Below are 19,197 nucleotides of genomic sequence, written 5' to 3'. Positions count from 1 at the left end.
CTTCCACTGTGACCGATAGAGGGGAAATCACAGCAGCCTTTCACCCTTCACTAGTGCAGAAACTGTTCAGTTTACAGAATAAATAGCCTTGTCTCAGAGGTAAGCACCTGCAGAAGGAAAAAGTAGATCAGTTAGCCCCCAATTAGTATCATGTCAGGAGAACCTACTCCAATCTGTCTGCCTCATTTAGAGCATTTGAAGGTGGCACGCTGAATGGTATCGGTGTTTTCGTTGTCGATGCTCAGTCGTTTTAATCTGCACAGGACACCTCTCACGTGGAGTTGGGTCCCGAGCCTCTCCCTGCCCCACTGCCAGCAGGTGCTTGGTAAGGGAGGGAAAGGACTGTCCTCACCCAGAAAACAAAGAGGCACCTCATGGATGAGCCTGGGGAGCGCTGCACCAATCCAACGGTGGTTATACGGAGAAGGTTAGACCTGCTACCTAAAAATGACAACAATTAAAAAGTGAAACAGAGTGTGTTACTCAGATGTGACCAGTTATAGATGAAAACCCTTCGCTCATCGGCGCTCAGCACACTGAAGTCACATCAAAAACAGCTCTTGAATTAAAGATTTCTTTACAGTTTTCTTCTGCCAGTTGCTGCTCCCCTTCCTGTCTTGACAGGGTGTGAGAATGTGTTCGTTTTTCCTTCTTTTTTTTTTTTACCCTTTTTTTAATTTTTTTTTTTTTGTTTGTTTGAATTAGGATAGGTCCATTACACAAAACTAGTTTAAAAAAAAAAGAAAGCCAGAAATGACTGGTGAACAAGTCATTTGCTGTTTATAATTAGAAATACTTTCTAAGAATGATTCATTAGATTAACCGAACTTTCGCTGGGCAAACCTATTCTTAAAATGATTTATGTTATGTTCTGTGAGGGCACGGAAATAAAAATAACAAATTGGCGTTAAGATCCTCCAGTGTCTAGAGCCTGACACAGAGAGAACTGTGACCGTGGATCCCCACGTGTGCCTCTCCTACGTGGCTTGGCAGTTGGACTTGGGGCTCTAGACTCCCTAAATTCTTTGCCTTTACGATTTGAAACAAATATTGCTGTTAATGGAATAATATATTATCTATTGGGTATCTGTGGAAGTATCCTGCTCATTCTGTGTTCTGGTTTGTCCTCCTTAACCTATTTTCATTTCTTAGAAGGTGTGCAGTGTAGCCTGTGGTCTGATTCCGGGTCGGCCCCTGTGAGTCCTTGACGCGTCTGGGAGCCCATTCAGCGGGTGTGTTTGCGTTCTGCTGCCAGGAGGTTGTGCTATAAACAGTGGGGTGGGGACACCAGCATGAGCCAGGGGATGAAATTTTATTTTAAAATCTGAAATGCTGTGTAAGCATTTAAGGTATGAATCGGTAATTGTTTCAATAACAGCTTCCATTAGATATGGTTTATTTGTAGTCCATCCTCTTTTCAAGGGTCCAGGGGAGTGTTAACACACTGGAGCGGGCTGCATATCATTTACATTTTTAAACCAGCATTAAGGGAAAGTGACTGTAACTTTTGAGAGTTCTAAATCTTGGGAGAGATTTTATGCCTCCATCCTTAGAGAAAACTGTTTTAACGTATCACGTGAAAATAAGAAAAGAAACCTTCCTTGGCTTTGATGAAGGCTCTGAATGATTCTGAAACCAAGAAATACCTTTTTAAAAAAAAGAAAAGTCTGGTTGGGAGACCAAGAGCTCTCGTCTCCCCACTAATGAATTCCGTAAAATACGAACTTTTTAAAAATCATCTGTCTCATTTGAGATTCAAGATCATCAAATTCTGTCTAAATATTTTGTTTTAACTTCTAAGCTCATTATGGTTTCTTTGTGTTAACTTGTATTAAAATCTGTCAGCTATGACTGGTCTCATAAGCACAGCCAGCGGACCAGAATAAGTTAATTATTTACTTGTGTCACTAGTGCTCTTCATCTAATGAAATGCACAGCTGTGTTAGATCTGCAGTTGGATGTGTAGCTCCCATTGTTCCGCGAGTCAGCAGAGGGTAGAAGCCCCAGTGATGGAGAGCCCTCAGTTCTTTCTGCTGTTCTGGCTTTCTGTGTCGATTTCATGGATCTTTTATCATTCACTTTCACACAAAACAAACAACACAGGGCTGTCTGCTATGGGAACCATCTTGGCATATAAAAGGGTTTTCAGAACCTAAAGTAATTTTAAGTTAGCTAAGATTTAATTTTTGGCTTACAGGTGCCCTTGATTCGGATGTGGCCAAAGCAGTTCCTATAAAGGAATGAAAAATTCCCAAAGTTACTTGTCTGTATTTTTAAATGGCGTGTCAGAAAGAGGCTGGTAGAATTACTTCCCAAAAAGGAAACCGCTACTACATTTTAATCACATTTCAAGCAAAGTTATTAGAAATTTAGATTTCAGGGGAAGGAGCATTGCTTTCATTTTAATAGCAAAGTTAAATTGGCCTGATTAAATGTGTCAACGGAAACTGAAAATACAAGATGCAAATCCCCTCTCTGCTTACCCTCCCCCCATAGGATTCCCTGCTCCCCCCCCCACCCCACCCCCAGCTTCTGTACCTCCTCCTCCTCACTCCCACCTTCTCAAGTTGGGGGGCGGACGCCAGCTTCCCCCTGTGAGCTGCCACTGAAGGGTGCCGAGGTCTTCCTTTGGTTTTGTTTTTAAAGGATCTAGCCAAACCCTCCACGTCCTCACCAGCCAAAGTGACATTCTGTCCAGAGCACATCCCAGGACCGGCCTCCGCAGGAACTGCCGTTTCTAACATTTTGTTCACTGTTACACAATGTTGTTGTCGGTGCACCTAGATTTACAATTTGATCTCTTTCAGGGACGATTTCCCAGTAGCCTGAGTGTTTGTCAGATAATTTCAGTGTGGACAAGATGGATTTGGGGAGGGAAGAAAGAAAGGGTCACACACTCGGCTTAATTTAAATTCTGAGACGTTGTAGTTGAATTTGAAATAAACTGAACTGAGTGATTGTTTCTGTGCTTCATGTAGGAAAGCATACGTTCTTTATGGTAAACAGTACAATCTCAACCAAAAAGCCAATTAAAGCACCTACGTGCTCTTGAATTCAATACCACAAATCTAATTACCATATCATTGGTAGCCACTAGAAATCAGAATATCAATAACCAGTACCGAAATAAGCAAATGACTTTCTTTTTCTTTAGACTTTAGCTCTTGGCGATTATAAACCATCACAAAGATTTTATTTTATTTTAAAACAGCTTGATTTTGTAGAAATCAAACTGAGGAATGAAAACTTTCTAGGAGAGCAGTTTCTTTTCAATAGGTACAGATGGTTAATAACTTTATATACAAGGGAAAAAGAATTTGATCTTAGTAGATATAAAAGGATCTTATTTCTTCATCCAATGCCATTGTACATTAGTTTTCTCATTTTAAATTATATAAATTGGGGTTAACAGTCTAAATTATGCCCCTGTCCCTCCTACCAAGAAAAAGAAATCAGAGGCATTAAAAACAACTTAAGCGACAAAATCCCCTACAGGTTGAAGTAATATGAAGGGAGTAAGGAAATACAGTTAATTTAAGAGACAGCAGTGTTCATAGAGCTGGGAGGTTTTTGTTTTGTTCGGTTTCCATTCTTAGAATTCTGCTTCTAATTCTAGTCTTTTCTTTCAAGAACAATTTGACATTTAATTTTCTTGTTCAACTTTACAATTTCCATCAAAGATCACTTTTCTAATGTCTTGTCAGCAATAGGAATTAGAATTCCTTGAGGCCATTTAGGCCCAGCCAGCGAAGCCCTGGGCAAAAGCCAGCCCGCCGGCCAGTGCTCTGGTCTCCGTATTAGCACACCAGCCACCCCCGAAGACTTATTGTCACAGCCGTTTCAAACCACAGCGGAAGCACACCTGTCATTCAGGTAGTTCTGTGCTGGATTGATGGGAGAGTCGGAGCCCTCTGACTTGGGTACAGTAGGTAGCAGATCCCAGAGGAGCAGGCGAGGAGCAAAACTGCCTCGGCCTAGGAGCTTCAAGGTTGGTGGCTGGGCCAGGACCCTGCGAAGGCGCTGCTCTTGGGTCCCCGTGGCAGGAGAGGTTGGGGGAGCAGTCAGACAGCACCGTCGTGCGTCATGCCCACAGGCTGGTCACAGGCCGCGATACCTCTCTGCGGGGACAGCCGTTCTCAAATGGTTGCTCTGGTGGCAGGATCGTTGGAAATTGCTTTTGTTACTCGGTAGAGACTGGAGAAGGAGACCAAGAGAGCCGGGGGCAGATCCCAACTGAGTCCTGTAGTCGTCTCTTCTGCCGGCATGCTGTACATGACATGAGGTCTTCTCTTCCCCCAGGTGTTTGTGGCTTGATTGTCCCTCAGGAAGACATGCCATTTTGTGACTCTGGCATCTGTCCAGACATCATAATGAACCCGCACGGCTTCCCGTCGCGAATGACGGTCAGTACGTTTTTCAGAGGTACTGCTTGTAAGGAAGAAAGTGGGCAGTGGGTTTGTAGGCGGTGCTGGCCCTGGGACCCTGGAATTTATTTTCAGAAAGGTCCCTTGACCCTCTTGCCCCATAAATAGGTTCCCAGCCCCCGACAGTGCTAAGTTACTCTCCCGTGTGGAGGGAGTGTGGAGCCGGTCCGCTGTTCCCTTCCAGAGCAGTCTTCTGAGGGAGGAACGTACCCCTCGGCAAAAAGAACCCCTTGAATTGACCCCCACGTATCTCTAGTCCCATGGTCTGGCATTCTGGCTCCACTGCTTAGCAGCTGTACGACTTGGGAAAGCTGCTTAACCTGTCTGTCCCTGAGTTCCCCCGCGTGCAGCGAGGGAGATCATAGCACGCATCCCGTGGGGCTTTGGGGACAGAAACTTGGACCCCACGTGTTAAGCTTTTCCAAGGGCCACACACTAAGAGAGCGATAAATATTTGCTGCTATTAGTCTGCCCCTCTTATTAATAGTCGTCATCTTGGTCTTTGCGGGGAGTAGGCTGTACCTAACCAAACAGACTTCCTGGACCACGAGGAGGTGCTCACTTGAGTTGTTCCGTCCCACAGGTGGGGAAGCTGATCGAGCTGCTGGCGGGCAAGGCCGGCGTGTTGGACGGCAGGTTCCACTACGGCACTGCGTTTGGAGGCAGCAAAGTGAAGGACGTGTGTGAAGACCTCGTTCGCCATGGCTATAACTACTTGGGGAAGGACTATGTTACATCTGGTATCACAGGGTGAGTACGTTGGTAGACATTTTAATGAAAAATTGTGATTTTATTAGAATAAGTGGTAAGAGTCCTTAAAGCGGACTGTAAGATGAGCTGTTCTCTTGTAAGAAAGCAGGCAGAAGAAAGTCTAACTTTGGAAGTGTTAGCTGCTGCTGTAGTGGCCATCATGTTGGCCTCCGTGAGTCTATCAAATCAACACATCACACACACTTTAAATTTGCTCAGTTATATGTCAGTTTTATCTCAATAAAACTGGGAGGGAAAGGAAATCCAGATTCACAGAATTGGTAAATTAAGGAGTGGTGTTTTACTGGTGAGGCTGTTATTTAAGAAGGAAACAAGGTAACTTACCAAGGTAGGGTTTCTATGCAACTTTGATTGTATATAATGCAAAATCCCATCACCCTTGAACTTGCTCTGTATTAAGAGGATGAATGTCAGACAATTCATGCTCTGATGGCCTGAGAGGCCTGACGTGTCTTTACCCCAAAGATACAGATGTAGTACTTGTTCCCTAAGTGTGTGATGGTGAGCGAGATGGACAGGGTCCCTGAGCTGTGCACCTGACCAGTGAAATTTTTACTAGACTTACTAAAAAATGAGACAAAAAATAACTTCTCAGCAGGTCCTACTGTGACTCCTTAACTTGAAACTACAACTTCATATTGTCCATTTCCTACCTTATTTTTCTCTGTAGTGTTCATCCTTCTCAAATACCCTGAGTAATAATGCTGTCTAATACTATATCTGTCTCCTCCATGAGAGCAGGGCCCGTCTGTCTTGTTGACTGTTTTATTTCCAGTATCTGCACACACAGGCACTCCATAAATATTTATTTAGTGAAGGAATGAGAACAGATTGGTACAAATAGCTCTCACGGAAATGAAGGCAAAGAATGGGTTAGGACACCTCTGTGAGGTGGTGGGTATTTCAGCGGAGATAGGAAGGGTGAAAATAATAGACCATTTGAAGACGGATGCAGAGGGGAGGCTGGGTTTGACACCTTCAAGGGGCAGACCTCAGTTCACCTGAGGTGAGGCTGCAGAAGGAAAGAAGGTTCTCACAGGCAGAGTATTGGCTCCTCTCTCCTCTCCGGGGAGAACCGGAGATCCCTGAAATTCTCGGAAATGACAGGCTTTTGAAACTTGACTCACACGTGGTTTTAAAGGATCAAATCAGTTGCTTAAGTTAAGACGCACATTGTATTTTGTTCCAGATAAAACTCTGGGACATGGTGTTTCTACTGTTTTACTGAGGCTTCACTTGTATTCAAGCAGTACTGGGCGTGGACCCAGGGCTTGATTTTGGTGCTGCAGACTATAGTGATGGGATTAAAATGGTCAGAATTGGTATCTGTTAAAAAATACTGGGTCCTGGCTTCTCCAACGAAGACATACAAATGGCTATCAGACCCGTGAAAAGATGTTCATCATCACTAGCCATCAGGGAGATTCAAATCAAAACCACATTGAGATACCACCTTACACCAGTTAGAATGGCCAAAATTAACAAGACAGGAAACAACGTGTGTTGGAGAGGATGTGGAGAAAGGGGAACCCTCTTACACTGTTGGTGGGAATGCAAGTTGGTGCAACCACTTTGGAGAACAGTGTGGAGATTCCTTAAGAAATTAAAAATATAGCTTCCCTATGACCCTGCAATTGCACTACTGGGTATTTACCCCAAAGGTACAGATGTAGTGAAAAGAAGGGCCATCTGTACCCCAATGTTCATAGCAGCAATGGCCACAATCACCAAACTGTGGAAAGAACCAAGATGCCCTTCAGCGGACGAATGGATAAGGAAGATGTGGTCCATATACACTATGGAGTATTATGCCTCCATCAGAAAGGATGAATACCCAACTTTTGTAGCAACATGGACGGGACTGGAAGAGATTATGCTGAGTGAAATAAGTCAAGCAAAGAGAGTCAATTATCATATGGTTTCACTTATTTGTGGAGCATAAGAAATAACATGGAAGACATGGGGAGATGGAGAGGAAAAGGGAGTTGAGAGAAATTGGGGGGGGGGATGAACCATGAGAGACTATGGGCTCTGAAAAACAATCTGAGGGTTTTGAAGGGGCAGGGGTGGGAAGTTGGGTGAGCCTGGCGGTGGGTATTAAGGAGGGCACGTATTGCACAGAGCACTGGGTGTGGTGCATAAACAATGAATTCTGGTACACTGAAAAGAAATTTAAAAAATTAAAAATTTAAAAAATAGGCAAAAAAAAAAAAAGTACTGGGTGCTGGGATGCTTGAGTGGCTCAGTTGGTTAAGCATCTGCCTTCGGCTCAGGTCATGATCCCAGGGTCCTGAGATCGAGCCCTGCATCGGGCTCTCTGCTTAGCAGGGAGCCTGCTTCCCTTCCTCTCCCTCTGCCTGCCATTCTGCCTACTTGGGCCTTTCTCTATCTCTCTCTCAGATAAGTAAATAAAATCTTTAAAATAAATAAAATGAACTATCTAAACTATGATAACATAGATTTCTACAGATGTATCATACCTGAGATGTTCTAGAAACTCACATTACAGGAAAAGAGAAATGGTCTATTTCAAAAGCAACTCACTGAAGTAGCTGAGGTCCACTTCAAAAATTATGGTTGTCGTGGCGAAACTGATGGTCTCGGTCTTCACTCCGCACCCAGAAATAATGCAGAAGTTGACCAGAAGATGTGCAGAACCAGTGAATGAATTTGGCTGGCCTTCTGAACATAATTTTACTGAAAGATTTGAACGGGTCATGCTCTGCTTCCCACAGATAGCTTTGCATTCTGTCTCCACCACCTTCCTCTGTGCCCCAGCTGGTGTTCTCATGCCTTTGCCAATTATCTCAGTGGCAGAGTTTGAGAAACATGAGTTTAGCTTGTCAGCTGAAAGTTTCCCAGAGGGCTTGCCAACACATCCACCTACCAGCCTCACGAACCCTTGCCAAATTCTTGAGTATAACTAGGAGAGAAAATGCACGTGGCTGTCTTCAGTGGTCGATGGAATGGCATTAGGGGGCAGAGTTCCCTAGATTGTACCAGGAGCAGCCATACTGAGAAGGATTGGAATCCTCGACGATCAGAGCTGGGAAGAACCTTGGTCTGACCTTCTTGTTGTACAACTAGGAAAACTGGGATAAAAAGGTCACGTAATGACTGCATGACAGAGCTGGGACAGGACCCGTGTCTCCCAACGCCCCGTCCATTGTGCCTTGCACTCCGCTCTGTGTCTTCCACGAATCTGGCTGTCTATAAGCCAGCACAGTGGCTTGAAGGCCGCAAACGCCTGTGCGGGCGATACCGAGCGTGGCAGAAGATGAGGCAGGCAAGCAGGGACCAAGTGCTTCTGTGCGCCTCTGCTGTGTTGCTCACTGCCTTTGCTCCCTCCACTCGTGCTTCATGCCGTGGCCCAAACACGCTGCGTGTGAGCCAGGGAGGGCCCTGGGTTCCCTGCACTGCTCACCAGCTCTGATTAACATCCCTGACCCGCTGGGCCTATTCCTTCCTCTTAAAAAAAGGAGGCAGGATGGTGTGTCCCTCCTTGGATGGTTTATGGACTAAATGGCACAGGGCAGATTCCTCCTTACTTTTGAGGATTTTCTGGGGCAGGTATTTTTTTAGAGGCATGAATCCCCTGCCCGCTGATGCTCCAGACTAAAGGAGAAAGGTTTCTTCTGTCAAAGCTGTAAAATAGTCACTGTCTTTTACAATTCTTACTATAGTTTTTGGTTCATTGAGTCAGCTGTGTTTTAACAGACCTATACGGAGCACCAGTCAGAGCCAGGCAGGGTCGCTAGTGCTGGAGACAAAGTGCTTACCCTGAGGAGTTTGCTTCCGCTGGGGAGATGGGCAATAATCAGGGAAATAATAACTGTTACAATATCAAGTGGTGTCAAGTGCTCTGAAGAAAATAAGACAAAGATGAGAGTTGAGACAGTGTGGGGCCTCGGTGATGGGGGGATGAGAGGAGAACTCCTCTAGATAAGGTGATGAAGGAAAGGGAGGTCTGTGAGGAGGTGAAATGTTTGATAGCCGTGTGAATACCTGGCGGAAGAATATTTTAAAAAACAGGAAGTGCAAAGGCCCTGAGGCAGACAGGCTTGCTCCATTTGAGCAGCAATGAAGAGACTGGTGTTACTAGAGTAGAATGAGCAGTGGGGAAAGGGAACAGGGCATGAGTCGCAGCTGGGCAAGAACCAGACTACGTGAAACCTTATGGCTGTGATACAAAATTTGGGTGACACAGATTCTGAGTGTGGTAGGAAACCTTTGAGAATTTAGAGCAGAAGAAGAACTTGCTATGATTTACATTTTAGAAGGAATCGCTCTGGTTTGTCCTGTGAAAGACAGATTGTTGAGGGCTAGGAGCAGAAGCAGGGAGAGCAGCCAGAAGAGAGTCTGCAGGGCTCCAGGTGAGAAAGCACTGCGGCCTGACTAGGGCAGGAGCCGTGACGGAAGGACTGTTGTGCACATACGTTCTCACCACCTATTTAACTTTTTATTTCTTAAGTAAACAGGGTGTCTTCTAGTGTATCCGTGGTGTTTTTCTGTTTTCAGATGTAGCCTTCCTATTCAGTGACCAAAAGTCCTTCTCTCTCACTCATTCATAAGCCTGTTCTGAAACAAACATGGCCCTGCCAGTGAGGGGTCCTGGAGAAGGCTGTCTCTCGTTAGCCCAAACCTGGTTTCTTAGCCCAAAACTCTGACCTTTCTTTCAGCGAGCCCTTGGAAGCCTACATCTATTTTGGCCCAGTGTATTATCAGAAACTGAAGCACATGGTGCTGGATAAGATGCACGCCCGGGCCCGGGGACCACGAGCTGTTCTTACTAGGTAAGAGAAAAGCATTTATAGAAAGAATTTCGAATGCATTTGAGTCTACCTTGCATTCCCCAGCTTGAGAGCAATAAGCAGACTCAGCAAAGTTTCCGTTTCCCTGAGATGTCAAAATTTGAAGTGTTAGGCATCGACAAAAATCCTTTATGTCTGGTTAGCATGAAACAGTAGCAACCAATTAAAAATCATTCCGCAGGCACAGGAGGCCCGTCCCAGGTCTTGCCAGTGGTCGCCTGACCACTGTTTACAAATGCGGGCTTATTCAAAAAAGGTTCATATGTAAGAACGTAGACACACTTACGTCCCCCCCACATACATACACATGGGTACATCTGCGTGCTCCCGGGTGTACACAGAAAACACATGCGTACATTATTTGGGAGCCCAAGGCACAGCTGTCATTTTCTAAAACTTCTGTTACTGGAGCAGAAGGCACCCGTACCTGCACGCACATCTGAGTAAGCTCCGGGAGGTCCACGCGGGCCGCAATCACCAGGGTGTTCTCAGCTCCAAGCCCAGTGTCTACATGTTGATGAATGCGTGGGTATAATTGTCGGAAAGGGAATGACAAATGCTAAGTGTCACGTGTTCTTATTACTACATTTTTCAGTTGGAGAAGCATAGCTCAGGGTAGTCGTTCTCAACCACAAGCAGTTTTGTCGTCCAGGGGACATTTGACAATGTCCGACGGCATCTTGGGAGTCACAGCTGGGGGGGGTGGGGAGGGGGCTACTGGTGTCTGATGGGTGGAGGCCAGGAATGCTGCTGAAGACCCTACAGGGCACTGGGCAGCCCCCACCACGGAGAATTACCCAGCTCAGTGGGGTCTTTGCGCCAGGGTTGGGGAACATGGGCCTTGGAGCCAGACAGACACGGATGTGAGCTCCCCCCACCTCGTAGCTTGCCGTGAGCCTTGGACAGATCGCTTGGCTTCTTGCAGCTTCAGCTTTCTCAGACATGAAGTGGCAACAATAATGCCCACTTCACAGCATTCTGGGGACTCTCCAGTGTTCAAATACAGAACGTGTACATTGCCGATCCCTGGGGGATGCTCCAGAAATAGTCCGTTCCCTCCCTGCTCCGCTGATCCCGGCTCGGATGTTCCGGTACAGGGGAAGGGTGAGCACGAAGCGGCAAGCATCCGAGTTTACTTTTTAAAACCAAGGGAGGGGTGTAGATGACTCAGTCCCGTGACCACTTAAAACTGAGCAGACACACATGCCTGTTGAAATGGTAGACATACATGTGCTCCACACTGCAGAAGAGGGAAGAGAAGTCGAGATTCTCAAGGCACCGGTGAGCCCAGCAGTGAGACCCTACTGGGGTTAGGTTTGAGGGGAAGGATTTACTGTTACATCAGATAATAGTAATCACTTATTATTACCACTTAATAACAGGAGCAACAACTAGGGAGGCTCTTTGGGAGCCTTAAATTTTACAGTTTGCAAATGCAGCCCAGGGGTAGGCTGGGCGCCTGCTCCAGGTCCCTGACCAGTGAGTGATTTGAATCCAGCCCTGCACTCATAGCCAGCACGGGATGCTGCCCCTTTGTTGGTTTAATCTAATAACAACACATTTGTCGGATTTGTTTCAAAGGCAGCCCACGGAGGGTCGATCTCGTGACGGTGGTTTGCGTCTTGGAGAAATGGAACGTGACTGCTTAATCGGTTACGGAGCCAGCATGCTTCTACTGGAGAGACTGATGATTTCAAGTGATGCCTTTGAGGTCGATGTCTGTGGGCAGTGCGGACTTCTGGGGTATTCTGGCTGGTAAGTGGATACCATATGTCTCTCACACACACACCTTGCCTCTTAAATCACAGCTCACGAGGTGATCCTCGATCATACCCACGTACTCTCCAGCCTTCGCCATCCACGCATTCCTGGAATTGGGGATTTTCTATATACCCATTTAGTTCATCTGCCCAATATTCTGATTTCTACACCACTGGAGTTTAAATACCGAAGGAGCACGGACTTTGTTTAATATTATCTCAAACACCTTTTATTTCACTGTTCACCTTTGAAAAATTCCGAGCAGATTCATTGTTAGGTATGAGAAGTAGACCATTTTGTAACTAGAAACTTTTTTTTTCAACCTCAATAATAATCAAAGAAATACAAAGTTATTTATTTTTTTTGACAGACCTAATCTCAAGTGAGGTCTGATTTTTTTTTTATTATGTCCAATTAGCTAACATACAGTACATCATTAGTAACTAGAAACCTTTTTGAAAACATTGGGTTGAATGCTGTTATTTAACCTCAAATCCCAAGAGCCATGTATGCTGCGGCAGGACATATAGGAAGTTGGTGCAGATCTAGGACCAGGACCTGGTATCCTGACCCCTTACCTGTGCTCTGTCTGCACAGCAAGCTGCTTTACTCTCTGACTGAGAATTGCATCATAGTGGAGACAAGGTCTGTCCCAGTCATTCACTCAACAAACAATTTCTGAGAATCTGCTAAGTGCCAGACACTGTTCTAGGCTCCAGAATACAGTGGAGAACAAGGCAGATGAATGGCTGCTCACAGGGCTCTTCTCTTCTAGGTCATTCTAACTACATTTGCCTTGTTTTCCCCCTGCTTCTCCCGCCTGGGACCTGGTAGATACTTAGAAACAAATAATTGCTAGACGACACTAACCCTGTGTAGGAGGATTACTAGTAGGTAAATTGTGTAAGTCATAAAGCTTACAATTTCTGTGGGGAGTTCAGTATACAAAGGCCAGCCTTAAAGGGAAAGCTCCATATTTGTTGGTTGGGTTTGTGGGGGAGGAGCACCTCTCCTTGTAAGCGTTCCACCCTACCGCCAAGGAAGGGCTCCTCTGCTGAGGGTTTGTCATTTCTGGGGCCCTGACTTACCTGGAGGCAGGAGGGCCTGTAGCTGGCCAGGCTCCACTTACTTTCTACCAGAGATGAGGTCTAACAAGGTCTGAAGCAGGGGCTGCAGGGACAGGAAACAGCCTCAACTCCCTGGTCACCCTTCCCCTGCACTCCCAGCCCCCTTCCCCTAGGGAGGCACCATCCCCTGGAGGATCAAATTAGGTGCAGAGGAGCCACCCTTGCGAGAATTTGAGGGCTGCCTGAGCCACCTTTTCCCCACTGCGTCTCCCCTCAAAGCCTCCTTCCAACGAGTCCCAGCTCCCTGTCGTCCTAAGCCTCCAGTTCCTTGGTTGAATAAAGCAGATCAAGAGACGGAGTGGGCATCTTAGAATAGAGTGTGTACCTTGCTTGGTATATGACAAAGCCTTTGAGCCCATGACTTTATGGGTTTTAGAGTAGAAGAGGTGATGAGACTTGGCTGTGAAGAAGTCATTTCATTTAAAAACAAAGACGAGGGGTGCCTGGGTGGCTCAGTAGGTTGAGTCTCTGCCTTCGGCTCAGGTCATGATCTCAGGGTCCTGGGATCGAGCCCCGCATCCGGCTCTCTGCTCAGCAGGGAGCCTGCTTCCCCTTCTCTCCCTGCCTGCCTCTGCCTACTTGTGATCTCTCTCTCTCTCTCTCTGTCAAATAAATAAATAAAATCTTTAAAAAATAATGATAATAATAAAAACAAAGATGAGAGGTGGTCATTCGCAGTGCGTTTCTTTCATAAGGTTGCGGAGGTGGGTGACGTAATTCTAAGCATTAGCCTGGCTTTCTTATGTCAGGGACTGGGCTGGGGGTTTCAATTTGGAGATGTCTGTCTGCCTTTTGACATGCATATTGAATTTGCCCTTTATTGTCCTGGCTGTGTCACACAGCAGCCACGCAAGTATTAGAGGAAGGTGCCTGGGACCAGTGCCACTGTGCCTACATCTTCAAATTTGGCACAAGGATTTTTAAGTCATTTACTTTGAAAAGATGGTACAGAAGAGTCATTTTATTAAAAATAGGGATGATGAAACTTAAAATGGATTTCCTTTTCTTCTCCATCCCCCCCCACATTTTCTCCTGTGCCTCCCCCAAAAGAGAGAGAGAGAAAACAGTAGACCGGATTCACTCACGGACTTTGAAAATCTTCCCCTCTGTTTTGCTGAATATTCAGGGAAACCAATGAAAGCAGTAATCGATCTCAATATGATTGTTATATTCATAGCTTTTTTCCTACTTCATTTCTGTCTCATTTAGAGATCGTGTGATGGCAGTGCCTGATTTTGAAGCTCGTGTGTTCCGTGTGTATTGTGTTTGAAATCCTTTGAAAGAGGGCTAAATCAGGTTACATGGTTTAAGGATCTTTACTGTAATTAAACCGACCTGGCTGTACTGTGTCTGGTTTTGAGTGGCCTGCTCATACCCTTGTTGCCAACAGAAAAAAATCCTAATCCAGCCTGGTAGTCTAGCAGTCTCCTTGTGCGGCTCTCGGTAGAGGAGCGTAATGATGCCGTCCTTTGCCATCATTACCTGGGCGTGTGCGCCAGGCCGTGTGGGAGGGAGCACAGGCGTGTGTGGGAGGAAGTGGCTCTTTAATGAACAGCACAATGGAGGCTGAGTAATTAGAGCAGTTCAGAACCTTGAAACTGGCCTTTTGTCAGTGATTTGCACATTAGTAAGGCATTGCTATGGGGATGTTTACAGCAAGACTGTTGTTGTGCAGGAGACATGAAGGGCATAAGTCACAAAAGAGAGGTCCGGAAGGAAAACTGCAGAGAAAAGAAGATCCCTATTAAGATAATTAGCTCATAGAGAACATTTTACTGGACAGTCATTTCTCATGTAAAGCCACAGCTGCCTCCTTTTGCTGCCTTTGCCCTAAAAAGTCAGTTTATTTTATTGTTGTTGGGTCAAGTTTCTTTTGAAATCGTTCAGACACAGGGTGAGATAATGTAATAGCTCATCATTTATATGTGTGTTATATATGCGTACATATTTATATGTATGCATGTATAATAATGTGTTGGAACATTTTAAATGGTCGAGAAATGTTTAATAATAGAGAAGGTCAGTGGGCTTTCTGGATTGTGAAACCTTCAATAAGCTTGGATTAAAGTCACAGAATAACATAGAATCAGCAAGAAGTTGGTTCCGGTAAAACCATTCTCCAATTTAATTAAAGCACAAACATGATTCCTGAATAAATTAGGGCAACCAAGCACATTAAAAACATAGTTCTTAAATGATAATGCTTTAGCGAGGTCTTGAGGTACAGTCTTCCAGGAAGAAGTCCTTTACCATGTGGCTAGGACTGTGATTGTTGATGGGATCGAGCACCGCCCATGTGTCCTCGGCTCCTGCAGGCCACCTGTCATGGAAACCACCACACCGCGCATGAAGGGCTATGCTGGCTCCTCTTTTCCCCGTTCCCTTCTCAGGACATTCACATCTATCGTGTCATTCACCACCACGCTCAAATTCTTCATGCTTTTCTTTTCTTTTTTTTTTTAATTTTTTTTTTAAGATTTTATTTATTTATTTGAGAAAGAGACAGTGAGAGAGAACATGAGCGAGGAGAAGGTCAGAGAGAGAAGCAAACTCCCCGTGGAGCTGGGAGCCTGATGCGGGACTCGATCCCGGGACTCCGGGATCATGACCCAAGCCGAAGGCAGTCGTCCAACCAACTGAGCCACCCAGGCGTCCCTCTTCATGCTTTTCTTTTCTAAGATAACAAAGACTTGATTTTGCTGATTTCAAAAATGATCCCTGCACTTTTATAAAGTATTCAAAGTTATTAAAAAAAAAAAAAAGAAAAATATAAATTGTCACATTAATTCTCATCACCCAGAGGTGACCACTGTTCACATTTTAGTGACTCTTTTTGAGGCATCTGTTTGCCCAGTAGTTATTTAACATAACCCCCCCAGGTTGTTTTTTCTTTCTTTAATAATGAACTCTTTGAAATTCTGATAATAGCAGCAAAATGGAAATACATACTCAAACACACACACAAAAAGTTACACATGACTTTGGGGGCTTCATATATTTACGGGAACCCATCTGAGCACCTCCTTGGGGCCAGGCCGTTAAGCAAACTTCTTTTTTCACTCCACAGTGTGTCCCAGACACCTTATTTCAATAAATATGGGTCTACATCATCATGTTTAATGGCTGCACAACATTCTTCTGCATAAACATCTTATCATCATAGGACCAGTTCCCTCCTGGGTCTCAGCAGTCTCCTGCTTTGTGCTGTTCTAAACAGTGTGAACATTCTCTTACACTCATCTTTGTCACTTTTGTCACACATTCGTGCACATTTACGTTGTTACACGTGCTGTCTTACTGCCCTCCACACTGGCCTTCCCCTCCGGTTCCCACTCAGCTTGGAACTTTCTAAGCCCCGGTTGGTGTTCCTCTTGAACTCCTTCACCCCCACTGTTGACTAGTTTTCCACCCAAGTCTCAGCTGCCCCAGACTCTTGAGGTGTAGAGTGAGGTCCTGTTTGGGTCTGAAACCTGGGAGGATTGTTTACTACTTCCTCCCCGGGGACTCTTCGTGAGTTGTAGACACTGATGAAGACCTAGTTTTGCTCTCCCTGAAAGAAGAGAAAAGAAGATCCTAATGGGAATAGCAGACGTATTGGTTAGGAGCATGGGATGTTGTAGGGATTAAATGACAATATATGCACACCGGGGGAACATGTCCTAAGTACAGTAGCTTCTCCTACTAGTAGAAATCGCCAAGCTTGAAGAGCACTGGAAAAATAAATAGCATTTGGTTGGCCACCACGTTCTCTGTGAAAGTCCTGTGTCTCCCATCACACTTCCGGTGTCTCAGTGACAGACCAAATTGTAACTGTTGAACGTCTTACCTTGAAGAGTATAGTATGATAGATTTCTCTCAGATACATGGAGAGTGAATCGATTTTACAAATTTTCGACATTGAAAAAATCTAAATCTGAGTAACTTGGAGATGGCTCAGCTTTCTGGGCCTCAATCAGAACAAGTAAATGGGCAGGTGTTTTGCATTTTAAAGAGGTCTAGAAAATGGGAGTAAGTGATTAAAACTGTGTGCTTTTAAACCTGCAGGAGCGATAGTTGTTTTGCTTTTTCCTTTGCCTCCCTTGGATGCTGCTTTTTGTGGGGGCGGGGGGGGGCACATATGTCCATGTTTGATAGCGAGACTGAACGCTGACAGATGGAATGGAACGGGTAGGATGGTGGTAGGAGCCGCGCGGAGGCCTTGTTTTCCGAGCAATCGTCCCTCTGACACGTGCCGACTTGGGTTTCAGGTGCCATTACTGCAAGTCGTCCTGCCATGTGTCCTCCCTCCGCATCCCGTACGCCTGTAAGCTGCTCTTGCAGGAGCTGCAGTCCATGAACATCATCCCCCGCTTGAAACTGTCCAAATACAATGAGTAAAGATGGAAAAGGTCGGCATTTAAAGAGAACCACTGAGAGGTCCAACACGGTGGAAAACGGGATTGAGGACCACGTCTGCTTCTGTGACTGATTCCCTCGATGGCCCCCCTCAAGAAAGAAAGATGGAGACGCTTTCTGGCCCTGCAGACGGACGACGTGGCCTTGAGCCGCGTGCCTCGGGCTGTGGGAGACGCGCCACCCACGCGGACCAGGATGCAATCTCCTGCTTCTGGGCCGAACGTGCTTCACAAAGGGACGTGACTTAAAAGAGAAGCAAACTTTTACTTATGTTCTGGTATCTTGAAATCTACTCATGAGAAAGATCTTCCTCCTTTAAAAGACATTTGGTGTTAAATGCCCCCATGGTGCCTTCCCCGGCTGACAAAACGCGAAGACTCTTTGGACGCCCGAAGGGTATGAAGAGTCTCTTTGAATGGTTGGTGTGGCCTGTGGCTCTTGTGGAGGTGGCTGACGGGAGCAGGGCGTGAAGGAAGAGAGCCCTGGGAAGCCGAGAACAGCGGATAAAGGGATGGCTTTCCTATCTGGTACTTGAGATAGAATAAATTCCTACCATTTTAAGCAGGTTTACCAAGATGTCCTCTTTTCTTATGGACTTGATTGCTTCTCTTTTAAACCTCCACAGTCAAGCCATGAAATACTTGTTGTAGGATGTAATACTTGTTGAACATCTGAAAATAATTCCATGGTGCTTTGTGATTTTTTTGTTTGTTTGTTTTGGTCCCTTCCATTCCTGCCAGGATGTTAGCTATGCATTTTCTTTTTAATCTGATGACTTCTTCACTTTTAACTCTAATTTGTTCTTAATTGCTCTACCCTGAAGGCGGAGAACGACTTGTATTAAGGATTGTCTGTAAAATAAGTCAGAAGAGCTTGGAGTAATGGTCTAAGGCTACAGTTCCAGCGTGTCGTGTTGACATGTTTCACAGAACATCAGTAGGTATCAGACACCAACGAGAAGCAAACTCCAGTATGGAATAAGATTTAGAAACTGGATGTAACCAAGGTAAATGTACCAGGAACTTTTTCAAAGCCTTTATTTACCAGGCTCCTATCCTGAGACTCCTCCAAAAGAGGGATGTTCTGGGAGCCAGGCTAGTCATTGCCTTGAGAACTCAACCTCAACATCATTTCATTTACTTCACAATAAAAAGCTCTAAAGAAGTAAAAGTCTAGACACTTAACAGGAAAAGCAGAAGGAATGAGGGACATAGCGTAGGTGAACGGGCCTTCCTCGGCCATCACCACGTGTCTCAGTTCATTTCAGGGGCTCGAAAGCTGTTAAAGAGGCAGAGGGGTTTAAATGCTGGATCTTTGGTTTTGCCAATTGTTCCTTCCTTTCTAGTTCTTAAAATTGATGGTGCCTTGGGACGCTTGGGTGACTCAGTTCGTTGAGCGTGCGACTCTGGATTTTGGCTCAGGTCATGATCTCGGTCGTAGGATCGAGCCCTGTGTCAGGCTCCATGCTGGGCAGGGAGTCTGCTCAAGATTCTCATTCTTCCTCTCCCTCTGCCCCTTCCCTCCACCCCTCCTTCCCCCCACTTCACCACCACCCCCATTCGTGCACTTGTTCTCGCTCTCCCTCAAAAAAAAAATTGATGGCCTAAGGATTGCGCTACTGGACACTGTTCTGCACCACGTGAGCTATTCAAGGGATTTTGGCTATTTCCCATCACAGGACAACTCCACCGACTGGGGGAGGGGGACGGCCAGCACACACTTGGAGGGCCAGTGTGGGAAGAAGCTATGAGACCTGCATCGTTGATCATTCTGTACCTGCCCTGTACTGAGGATAGAAAGAGAGCAGGACAGGGCCCCCACCCAGAGCTCCTAACCCAGTGAAGGAGCCAACAGTCAGGGCTAGAAATTCAGGCCGGCGGGGCTGAGGGAGCTCCTGAGGCACAGGTC

At 45.7% G+C, this 19,197-nt stretch overlaps 1 protein-coding gene across 1 annotated transcript in view; it reads left to right on the top strand.

The window, feature by feature from the left end:
- The window catches only part of LOC111157663 (RNA polymerase III subunit B), a 105,763-nt gene extending 87,913 nt beyond the window's left edge, over positions 1 to 17,850 (top strand). The window contains exons 24-28 of the mRNA XM_022519279.1: positions 4,300 to 4,403; positions 5,008 to 5,174; positions 9,875 to 9,988; positions 11,588 to 11,761; positions 17,142 to 17,850. Coding sequence (XP_022374987.1) covers positions 4,300 to 4,403; positions 5,008 to 5,174; positions 9,875 to 9,988; positions 11,588 to 11,761; positions 17,142 to 17,271 — 689 coding nt within the window. The 3' untranslated portion in view covers positions 17,272 to 17,850. The remainder of the gene's footprint in view (positions 1 to 4,299; positions 4,404 to 5,007; positions 5,175 to 9,874; positions 9,989 to 11,587; positions 11,762 to 17,141) is intronic.
- The last annotated feature ends 1,347 nt before the right edge of the window (positions 17,851 to 19,197 follow it).

This window comes from Enhydra lutris, unplaced genomic scaffold (assembly GCF_002288905.1).
Source record: "Enhydra lutris kenyoni isolate GAN:26980312 unplaced genomic scaffold, ASM228890v2 scaffoldscaffold55, whole genome shotgun sequence".
Lineage (NCBI taxonomy): Eukaryota > Metazoa > Chordata > Mammalia > Carnivora > Mustelidae > Enhydra > Enhydra lutris.
Note: the sequence above shows the minus strand (reverse complement) of the source record. Positions and strands in the feature narration are given on the sequence as shown.